Raw genomic sequence first — 12,141 nt, 5'->3', positions numbered from 1 at the left:
ATTCTTTAAGGGGGTCAACAAACATGTGGACAAGGGTGACCCAGTGGATATAGTGTACTTGGACTTTCAGAAAGCCTCACCAAAGTCTCTTAAGCAAAGTAGGAAGTCTTGGGATAAGAGGGAAGGTCCTCTCATGGATCAGTAACTGGTTAAAAGACCAGAAAAAGAGTAGGACTAAATGGTCTATTTTCACAATATAGAGCGATAAATAGTGGCATCCCCCAGGGATCTGCACTGGGACCAGTGCTGTTCAACATATTCATAAATGATCTGGAAAAGAAGATATATAGTGAGGTGGCAAAGTTTGCAGATGATACACAATTACTCAAGATAGTTAAATCCAAAGCTGGCCGTGAAGAGTTACAAAAGGGTCTCACAAAACTGGATAACTGGGTAACAAAATGGCCAATGACATTTAGTGTTGATAAATACAAGGTAATTCATATTGGAAAACATAATCTCAATATACAGACAAATGACAGGGTCTAAATTAGCAGTTACCACTCAAGAAACAGATCAGAATCATTGTGGACAGTTTGCTGAAAACATCTGCTCACCGTGCAGCGGCAGTCAAAAAAGCTAATAGAATGTTAGAAAACATTAGCAAAGGGATAGATAATAGGGAAGAAAATATTATGATGCCACTGTATAAATCCATGGTACCATCCCACATGAAGGCTAACACAGTATCCTGTTAATTCCCTCATGAATGTTGACCTAATCCTGGGTGCTGATAGCTGAAATCTTTTCCTGAAGCAGGAATTCCAGATAGGTAGTCACATTTTAGGAAAAGGTGTATTTTCCAGGTCTACCTTGGTAGCGGGCCAGCCCACTCCACTCCTAGATGTGCTGCTCACTCTCCATACACAGCTGACTTCCCCAGAAGCTTGGAACAAAACCTCTCTTTGCCAGCCGGGAACTACAGGAACTGTTATGTCCTGCAAAATGTGGAATGCCTGGAATGATAGGGAAGGTTTATGTAGAATGCCACAGCGATCACCGTCCCCCAATGTCCAAACTGATCTGCAAATTTTAGAAAAGCGCAATTGTGGTTTTAACTTACACTCTCTGTGCAAGTCTTTCATGGCAATTAAACTTGCTGTGTCCAGGGAACTTCTGTGGTCTGAAGCATCCTTCTAGCAATATATTGAAGTACAGTTTTACAAAATTACATTTTGTGTCCTTGAAATTCCAGAAGGACTTTGTGTATGCTCATTCCCTGAAACACTTGAGACTGCGACCATCTGTGTCTTGTCTGCTTCCAGACCCACTGACCTCCACAGACTGTAGTATCTTGACAGCTTGCCCGCACTCCAGTAGAAGCCTGTACCATCAGGTGGCAAATAGAAAGGCAAGATGAGAAGCAAGCAGAAATGCTCAGATTGGCTGTACCGCTTGAGGACAGGATTTCAGTGCAGGAACAGACACTAGTTTCACAGTTCCTAGAAGAGGAATTGCAGTTAAGGGAGGAGGATAAAGCACAGCAGAAAACTGTTATGAGCATCTGCTTTCACTAATGCCCGCAAGACTGCAGGCTCCTTCTGTCCCCCCCCTCCGAGTCCCCTCCACAGTGCAATGTGCTGCAGACCAGGAACATTTTGGACAATTCCATGGCAGGATGGGCCATGGAGTTGGGCCCAATCAGTGGATGGACAGGGCAAATGTTCTCCATGCAGTCCTCGCTGCTGAGCCCCTCCTCTATATTTACCTCCACCCACTAATCCTGGTGCCCAGTGCATGACAAGCATGGGAAAGGAGATGAGGGGGCCTGGAGACATGCCACAGTATGGGGTTTCCATCTTGGAAACGGTTTCATTGTTTGCACTTGTTGATGGTTTTGTTAAAGGTTTTGGTGTTGCTAGTGTTTTGGTAGAATGGCTGCTGGCCTGCCAGGCAATCATAGAATCATAGAATATCAGAGTTGGAAGGGACCGCAAGAGGTCATCTAGTCCAACCCCCTGCTCAAAGCAGGACCAATTCCCAGCTAAATCATCCCAGCCAGGGCTTTGTCAAGCCGGGCCTTAAAAACCTCCAAGGAAGGAGACTCCACCACCTCCCTAGGTAACGCATTCCAGTGTTTCACCACCCTCCTAGTGAAATAGTTTTTCCTGATATCCAACCTGGACCTCCCCCACTGCAACTTGAGACCATTGCTCCTTGTTCTGTCATCTGCCACCACTGAGAACAGCCGAGCTCCATCCTCTTTGGAACCCCCCTTCAGGTAGTTGAAGGCTGCTATCAAATCCCCCCTCATTCTTCTCTTCTGGAGACTAAACAATCCCAGTTCTCTCAGCCTCTCCTCATAAGTCATGTGCTCCAGACCCCTAATCATTTTTGTTGCCCTCCGCTGGACTCTTTCCAATTTTTCCACATCCTTCTTGTAGTGTGGGGCCCAAAACTGGACACAGTATTCCAGATGAGGCCTCACCAATGTCGAATAAAGGGGAACGATCACGTTCCTCGATCTGCTGGCAATGCCCCTACTTATACAGCCCAAAATGCCGTTAGCCTTCTTGGCAACAAGAGCACACTGTTGACTCATATCCAGCTTCTCGTCCACTGTGACCCCTAGGTCCTTTTCAGCAGAACTGCTACCTAGCCATTCGGTCCCTAGTCTGTAGCAGTGCATGGGATTCTTCCGTCCTAAGTGCAGGACTCTGCACTTGTCCTTGTTGAACCTCATCAGGTTTTTTTCTGCCCAATCCTCTAATTTGTCTAGGTCCCTCTGTATCCGATCCAATAGTTTAATATTGTGCTTTTCTAATAAATGGTCAAAAAGAAAGGTTTTTATTTTATTAAGAAATTGTATTGCCATCTCTAGCGAGGCGACGACTCACCGGCGCGGCACCTCCTGCTGGTTGTCCTGGGAATTAGCTCTTCACCAGCTGTGGAGCACCCTCTGCAAGCCGGTGGCTCACCTGGCACTGGACCCCCATGTCCCTCCTGGACCCCGGTACCCTTTAACCTGGGGGTGTGCCCCAGCAGTACCTCCACACTCTGGGTCTCCCCTCCCCGGGGAACTTCCAACCCTCTAAACCCACCTTGCCTCAGTGGCTACTGCCAGTCATCATCTAGCTCCCTCTCACTGGGGCAAACTGCAGTCCATAATGGCCACTCATCATTGGCAAGGGGTTAGGACCAGCTGCCTCTGCCTATTCCCAGGCTGCCTCTCTGCAGCCCTAGTACCTTTTGGTAGGCCTTCACCAAGGCCTGCAGCCTGGGGGTTTACCAGGCTGGAGCTCCCCAGTTCCCTTTGCCCTTCCCCGGCACTGCTCCACTTCAGGTACCTTCTCTCAGGCAGCTAGCCCTTCTCACTCTAGGGCTAAAGCAAGACTCCCGGCCCACAGGCCCTCTTATAAGGGCCAGCTGGGCCCTGATTGAGCTGGCCACAGCTGTAGTCAGCTACCCAGTCAGCTTCCCCCAGCTGTTCTTAATCCCTTTCCCTGCTGCAGCCCTCTCCAGGACTGCTTTTAATCCCTTTTCTGCAGGAGTGGGGCAGCTGCCCCACTACACCAACATATAGTGTCTATTTCAAATGATAAAAATAAACACATAAGAAGCAATACTGAAGTTGTATGCAAACAATTTATTTCTCAGTCCAGATCACTAAATCCAGAGTTCTTTCCCCCCCCCCGCCATTTCAAAAGTGATCATCATAAGTACAATCAACACCCCCTTACCTAATGTACTGTAAGCATTGCACAAGCACATTCATAATGGTACTACTCTACATCTTCCAATGGCCCATGCAAGCCCATGATGTGGGAGCACAAAACAGCTCTAATTTCTGTTGCCTGGGTGCATCTGTGGTAGCTGCACTTTCTGGCTAATTACCAGTTTAGCAGCCTGTCACTGTCATAATTCTATTGAGAGGGACCTTTGGCTTCACAAAGATTGTGAAGCACAGCAAGCCATAATAATGAGGACAGCATTGAGGATACTGGAATCCAAATGGGTCTATAGACAGCACCAGTGGGATTTCAGTCTGCTAAACATACAATCAACCACCATTCTTCACCTGCTGTGAGTGTAATTAAACCTTCTTTTGCAAGGGCCTCTGAGATCAGGATATAGTTTCATAAGGCAAGGCAAAAAGTTTTCTTCATGCAAATGTTCTAGACCCACTGCTGGGCATCCCTGGTCTGCATGATGTGGTCCCACCAGTCTCTGTGTAAAGAGACCTCTCAGAGTAGGGTTATTGTGTTATAATTTGAAATACATCTGGGGGTCATCCTGTCCCAAAACCAGCAACCAAGATTTAGTAATGGTCCATCACAGTGGTGATATAATTTACCTGGTAGGTGAGGGAAGGGAGTTGGTACACCTTGATAAAAGGTTATTTAAAGGTAGCCAAGGTAATACAACTCGTTGGCAAAAAAAAAATTATTTAAATTGGAACAACTGGAACTGGATTCCACCTACCTACAATAGAATTAAAAAAAACTTATAATGGTTCAAATACACACACACACACACACACACACTATAACTCACTATTAAGTGTATTTAATTATATATAACCTTCTAAATAAAAGAAGTATGTCAATATCTATCTCTGTATGTACAGGCTATTATCTTATAGATTTTTATTATTTTATTTCAAAGCTCCCCTTTGCCCAAACATGAAACTGGGTACTGTCTAAAGCCCAAGTCAGTCTTTGAGCCACCAGCACCTCTCCTTTAGAGGGGGAGGAATAGCACAGTGGTTTAAGCATTGGCCTGCTAGACCCAGGATTGTGAGTTCAATTCTTAAGGGGGCCACTTAGGGAACTGGGGCAAAATCAGTACTTGGTCCTGCTAGTAAAGGCAGGGGGCTGGACTCAATGACCTTTCAGGGTCCCTTCCATTTCTATGAGATAGGTATATCTCCATGTATTATTATGTGAAGAAATGGACTTGATTCCAGTGATACTTGCTTGCAGGTCTATACATTAGACCAGACCAACTGGATCAGGAGGATATTTGGCTCTCCTGTTCCAGATCTCCAGAACAACATGAATCAATGACAGGAGATGACCGGATCCAATGCTCAGGAACACGCCATCAAACATGGAGTGACTTGACCAGCCAGCCAGCTTCAAATTAAAGGGACCCTCTTCTGCAAGTCTGTCTGTTCTGCTCAATCTCAGTCTCTCAACTTACTCTCAGTTCCACTCATTCCCAGTTTCCCTCTGGCTGCCCTTTCTCTATCTCAGTTGACTCACAGACTCTCTGTTTCTCTCTCTCTCTCTTTCAGGGCAGTCTACAGTACGATCTAAAGTTGACCTAAACTACGCAATTCCAGCTACGTGAATAATGGGCCTCATTCCAATGGAGTACCAGAGTTGTTGGGAGCATGTTCAGTGGTTGATTTAGTGGGTCTTCACTAGACTTGCTAAATCGATCCCCAGTGGATCCATCGTCACAGCCTCGATCCACCCGGTAGTGAAGACAAGTCCTCAGGCTCATCTCTGCCTGCCTCTATCCCTCAATCATCCCCTTCTTCCCCTCCAGCTGGCACATCCCTCCCTCTAAGAAAAGGGGACACTTTCTCAGAGAGAGGGCTACTTCCTTTCCATAGAAAACTGACAGTGCATTCACCTGAACACACTCTAAATCATATATCCCCATAGAGGGTAGAGTCCCTTTACCATATTTACATTTGCTTGTGGCCCTCCTGCAGAAGTGCTGATCTATGTAAGGGGCATCAGCGGCTATACCGACTGTCATGAGCAGCATCAGCCCACTAGAGTCTGCCATGTCTGTGTTCTGCTCCTCCTTCTCCTTTTCCTCCTCCATCCTTAACTCTGTCAGGTGCCTTCGGTGGGTCGGAAAACTCTGCCAGAATGTTCACCAGCATATCACAGAAGTTTTGCCCATTTCCTTAAACAAAAGAGAAAATGCAAGTGAGAGAAGCTCCTCAAATGGTGACTGCATCACATTGCTGGCTCTAGTTGCTGGGAGCCCGAGGATCAAAATGACGGCTCGGCAGGATGTTTTGGAGGGCTGATTAAACATCCAGTGATGTACAGGGTAGACATTCAAGTTTTCCCCATGACCAAAGCACTAGAGCAGCCACATTTCGGGAGGATGCTGGGCAATCTAGGATATGGTTGGCTGGACTTGGGCCTACATACCGCGCTGTGGATGCTAGAGCCCCAGGTTGGAGCCTGGGTTCAAAAATTCTCAGCTTAGGATCAGCAATCAACGTAGATGCTCGTGCCCTGGTTTCTCAAACCCAAGGTTCACTGACTTGAGTTTCACTAATTATGTTGCAGTGTAGGCATACCCTCTTAGAGCAGAAGCATCAAATGCTTAACTAAGACCCTTCATCCACATTCCTATTAAAATGTCATCCAGCTTCTCTGCCAAGATTTATCATTAATGGGACTGATCCAGTGCCAATGAAGGGCTCTCTGTGATGAAGTGAGAATTTTCTGTAATATTGTTATGAATCCAGTGTGTGCCTCAGCTTCCCCTACATTGTTGCATTGTTACCCAGTGGGTAGGAAAGGACTGTTTGCTCTCAGGGCAGGCTAAGAGATACCGCTACGAATGTTGCCTTGGTGTCTAAGGGTACATCTACACTACAGGGGGGAGTCTATTTAAGATACGCAAATTCAGCTACGTGAATAGCGTAGCTGAATTCGACGTATCGCAGCCGACTTACCCCGTTGTGAGGACGGCGGCAAAATCGACTTCTGCGGCTTTCTGTCGATGGCGCTTACTACCACCTCCGCTGGTGGAGTAAGAGCACCGATTCGGGGATCGATTGTCGCGTCCCGACGGGACGCGATAAATCGATCCCTGAGAGGTCGATTTCTACCCACCGATTCAGGCGGGTAGTATAGACCTAGCCTGAGACTAAATGGGTCATAGAAAAAAAGACTAGCTGAGGCTGACCCCGTGTCAAAGGAGACTCCATGAAGACAATGGCAAAGCCAATCACCAGGACATTGATACCTAGCAACCTATGACTCAGACAGAGATAGATTTCCCCACCTCTCAGCAGGGGAGCTGGGCAACCTCTCACAGCTTGAGAACAAAGGACTGGGAAGGTGTGAAGTGGGTGGGATAAGAGTTGGCTGCTGGAAGAAGTCAGGGCTTTCACTTGGAGTCTGACCAAAAGGTCAGATGGAGAGAGACGCGGTGCTTAAACAATGGGGTTCACTATAGCTTGTCTGGGCTCTGGGCTAACCAGAATGGTCTAGGCTTTAACCTTCAGTTCTCTATGCTATTGTAAGGACTTCCTATGCTGTGTTCCAGATGACTAATAAACCCTACTGTTTTGATAACACACTCTGAGTGTCCCTGAGAATGCTTGCTGAGGTCCATTAATCCCTGAAGAGTGTACAAGTCTCTACCAGGAGTCTCTCTCAGTTGGAATCTCTGAACAGAGCTCGCAGTGTGAAGCAGGAGTGCTGAAGGCCCAGAGGTCCAATCTAAGGAGTTGATGAAACCACATGGCTTACCCTGGAGAAAACTGAGACCCCTGGAGGCCAGGCACATGGAACGGGCCCCTCCTAGAGACTATCCAAAGCTGGGGGCATAGCACACTCAGCGTGAGTGTGATTCTTTCATTGGCATCCATCAACATTGCAATAGAACCCGAAAACATGTTACCTGTAGCTCATGGCTCACCCTAGATTTGTTTTTTTTGTTTTTGTTCCATTTTTTTTTTTTTTTTTTTTACTGTGGATAGAAGTTATGAGTTATGGTAATTGTCAGGATCCCTTTTTCTGACTGGATAATGAAATTTGACTCTACATTTGCTTTCATTCAGGCATCCTACCCTGTTGTTTTATTATTCAGAAATAATTATCAATGGAATTTATTAGCTAATTCCCTCACTATGCTTGGCCTGTTCCTAGACTGGCTGACTGCATCTGTTCCGACATTCCAAGAGTTCCATTACTTGTTCTTTTAAAATGGTTATTTTCACAGGAACCTTCCAAATTATTCAGATTTCTTTTCTATGTTCTTCTTACTGAAGACACTGTAAAAAAGAGTTCATTCGCTCAGAGAGGTTTGAGTCAGCATTAATTTAATCTTCGTCCTCATTAATGAACCTACTTTCTCAAGAGTACAGGGGTCGCTATTAAAAAGTCAAGGTTTGCCAACAGTTTCTTCACAATGGAATTTGAGATTAGCACAGTTCTTTCCTTTTATTTATAGTAGTTTATATCTGTGGGAACTGTACGGTAATGGTTAGCAAAATTACTTTCACTGCATTTTTTCCCCTGAATAAATTTGTAATAGCCTGTCTCAACCCAATTGACTCATGTTAATTTGTTTTGCTTTTTTGCTACCCTTATGTTTTCCCTGAAAATATTTACTGACTCAATCCTTCTCGGTAGTTCTTCTTTTCCATTTAGGGGCCTGATTTTCAAAGGGTCCTGAGCACCTGCAGTGCTCATTGATTTCAGCTGGAGTTATGGGTGTGCAGCACCTCTGAAAATCAGGCCCCAAAGTTCCTTTACTGGGCCCATCACAGCCATATCTGTTTAGTTGTCTATTTCCAGAACAGATTTTCTTTTATCTCTGGATCTTTGGAGCAATGTCCTGTGTGCCTTATTACACACAATTAGATCCAATTTTTATTGCTCCATTATATCATGAGCAAGTTATTCAGTTTTATGCCACTGTTTACACAGCAGGAATAAATTTAAGTTGTTCCACCAAAAGGTACCAGATTTCTAGCATACACTGTGTCATTAGTGAGGCAATTACTATGATTTGTCCACTACAGTTTCCAGGTATCTGGGAGAGGAAGGATGGTCCAGCTGTTAGGGCACAAACCTAGAACTTGGGAGACTCAGGTACAATTCCCTGCTCTGCCACAGACTCCCTGGGTGATCTTGGGCAAGTCACTTAGCCTCAGTTGCCCATCTTGTCAAATGAGGACAAATACTTCTTTACCTCATGGGGGGACGATAAATACATTAAAGACCATAAGGTGCTCATATACTATGGTGATGGAGGGCACAATGAACAGTCTCACAATGAACAATACACTTCTTCTATCACACATAATACACTCTTTTCCAAACAGGTTACAGTAATTGTGGAGCGAGGGCCAAAACCTCATGCCGGTGCCCATTGTGAGTAGGGCACTAGGCAGACCTGTGGGAGGATAGGAAGAATCACACCATCCCAAGCACCAGCTGCAGAGTGGCTGTAGCAGCCTTCTGCACATTACACACTCTTGCCAGGGGGTGCGGGATTATTGCAGCAGCAGCATTTCTAGCCTGCTCCAGGCTTCCATAATCCTGCCCTGGCTGTTTCCTCACTTGCCATTCGGATACTGTCACACAGGAAGCCTCCGTGGTACAAAGGCCCTGCATCCTATCAGGGATGAACAACCTACATACAGCCCCTCAGATCCTACCTCACCCCTTGTGGTGCAGCAAACCTCGCACTGGTCCCACTGTGAGTGGCCCCACCCTGGCTGTGAAAATGATACAGGATGGGGGCAGCGCTGTATTATTGCCTAGGCCAACAAGGCCAAGGCCTAGGCCTAGGGCGGCAAATTTGCAGGAGTGGAAGCTCCCCTCTGCGCCCCGTCCCCCTGCTCCAGCTCACCTCTGCCTCCTTTGCAAGCGCGCCGCCGCGTCCTGTTTCTCTCCCCTCCCAGCGCTTGCGCCGCAAAATAGCTGTTTCACAGGGCAGGGAGGGAGTGGGGAGGAGGGAGAACGCCGCGTGCTGGGGGAAGGGGCGGGGCCGGGGGTGGGAATTTGGGGAAGGGATCCAATAGGGGAAGGGAGGGGGTGGAGTTGGGGCGGGGACTTTGGGGAGGGGGTTAGAATGGGGGCGGGAAAGGGCGGAGTCGGGGCGGGACCAGGGCGGCAATTATTTCCCAGCCTAGGGGCGGCAAAATTATTAATCCGCCACTGGATGGGGGTGGGTCCTAAAGCTTCCTCTTTAGCACCTAGAGTTGAGCAGGATATTGAAAACACGAAAGGATCCAATATAAACTAAACCCAATGAAAACTATTTCTTTCCTCCATTGTGCAAATGACAGCAATGTGGTAACATACATATCCCAGAAATAATGTTCCTGTACCAGACACATTGTAATATAAAATTGTTGAGAATATTAATCCAAGAATTCTATAGTTCTTTGATCCAAATAGGCTTGAAAGTTTTGGACAATGTGTTCAACGGCCACATACAGGCATGATATTAACCTAATCATACTGAGAAAGCAAATTTCAGAATTGGCCACCCTCTCAAAGCATGATTCAAAAGCCAATGAAGTCAATGGAAAGATCAAGCTCTTGGTAATCAATAAATACATCAATGAAAACATATTTTCCTTGACAGCTGTTAAGTTTTCCTAAGGCTGGTCTAAAGGCATAAATGCCTTCTCATGATTCCTGCTGAATCTCATCTACTTTTTAAAAACATCTGCACTCTAAAGTAATAATCAATTGCCCATATGCAAAGGTGACTAACTGCTACAAATCCTCTCTTACATCTTTTACCCATTGAAATCTTGTCTTGGTTTATTACTACAGACATGAGCCAACTTCTGCTTTCAGTTAGGGCTGGTCTCATCCACTGAAAGACCCCTATTGATTTCAGTGGGCTGCAGATTAAATCTTTAGACTGATGTAAATCCAGAATAATCCAGAAAAGTCAGTGGAGCTCCTTGAGATTGATACCAATCTAAGTGAGAGTAGAATCTGGCCCATTACTCCTTCCAATACTTATTATGTATTGTTTGTATTATAGTAGCACCTAGATACCCCAACCAGGATCAGGGTCCTATTGGGCTAGGTACTGTACATAAATCTAGTGGAAGACAGTCCATGTCCTGAATCCTGAATAGTTTACAATATAATTTAAGTCAAGGTAGATAAAGAGTATACAGTACACTCCTCTTTGTTCATATCGCCTGAGGGACATCTGAAAGTTTCAGATAACCTGACATTCAGATACACAGAAATGCTATTAACTAACATAGGGCTACATGGGGGACACACCGTGGATTCGAATAACTAGGATTTTCAGATTAAACACATTTGGAAAACTCGAATGATACTGTATTGTATGTGCTTAATACTTGGACTGTTATGCTAAGTTGAATTTCGAAAGGAACAGCATATGTTCCATCTGTGAATACTGAATAATCACAACAAGCTAATTGCTGGCTCTATATAAAGGAAGAAACAAATCACATTAATATTTGAAATTCAAAATTATTGACAAGTAAATTCTTCGGTTCCATAAACTGCTTGTGAATAGTTCAATGGGTCCCACAGTCTGGGAACCTAGCTAGTGGGACAATTAAAAACAAACATACCAAAGTTAATTTGCAAACTGTTCCATGCAAGGTCCAAGGTAAGACGATGTGAAGATGTACACGTCCTGGAGGGGTTGCTCATTAGAAGAGGCCCAACAGCTGGCCCTGTTTTGTTTTGGATTGTGTATCAGGCCAGATGGACAGATACTGCCTTTTGTCAGGTTGATGCGGAAAATGTGAAGAAGCACTTTTATGTGCTTGTTTCCAAGGGCAGCAGATGCAACAAAAGGGAAAGTAGGAAGCAGATTGATTAAACCTATGCATCACTTTTAAGTACGCCTTCTGAATCATTGAAAGTAAACAAAGAGAGAGTGATAAAATTGAGCAATACATTGTTCTAATTTCCCTTTAATGGCTAAGAATCAACTGTTTCATCATTTGATTTTTGGCAAGGTTTGTGAGCCCTGAAAAAGAACATAAGATCAAAAGCCCTGGGAATTTGGAAGGCTTTTAAATCTAAGGACAATAAAGGAGGTGGATTTCTTAGGTGAGTTTTTAGGCCCAAGCATAACCACAAAAATTAGATCCAGGTTTTAACCCTCACAGACTTTAGGTAAGTTTAGATATTAGATGTGGTTTGGATCCATCTCTATTAATATCTCCATAACGGACAACTAAAAGTAACTTCTCCCATCTAAGAAGTATTTTTATTTCAGTATATATGAATCATCTGTATTATTTTGCTACTACCAAAAAGACACAAAAGTATTGTGCCAAAACTGAAAATGCTATCAAGCGAGATGATTTTTGCAAAGCATTCCTTGTCAGAATAAGTTTCCACCTAACCTTTATTAAGTGCATTTTCCATACATTTAGAAGCACACTGCATCCTAAAATAAAATGTTCAGGAACTTTCT

General features: G+C 44.9%; 1 protein-coding gene across 1 annotated transcript in view; it reads right to left on the bottom strand.

The window, feature by feature from the left end:
* Positions 1–5,778, bottom strand: part of PRLHR (prolactin releasing hormone receptor) — a 49,401-nt gene extending 43,623 nt beyond the window's left edge. The window contains 1 exon segment of the mRNA XM_034776872.1: positions 5,581–5,778. Coding sequence (XP_034632763.1) covers positions 5,581–5,778 — 198 coding nt within the window.
* Between the last annotated feature and the right edge of the window lie 6,363 nt (positions 5,779–12,141).

The sequence above is a fragment of the Trachemys scripta genome, chromosome 7 (assembly GCF_013100865.1).
Source record: "Trachemys scripta elegans isolate TJP31775 chromosome 7, CAS_Tse_1.0, whole genome shotgun sequence".
Lineage (NCBI taxonomy): Eukaryota > Metazoa > Chordata > Testudines > Emydidae > Trachemys > Trachemys scripta.
Note: the sequence above shows the minus strand (reverse complement) of the source record. Positions and strands in the feature narration are given on the sequence as shown.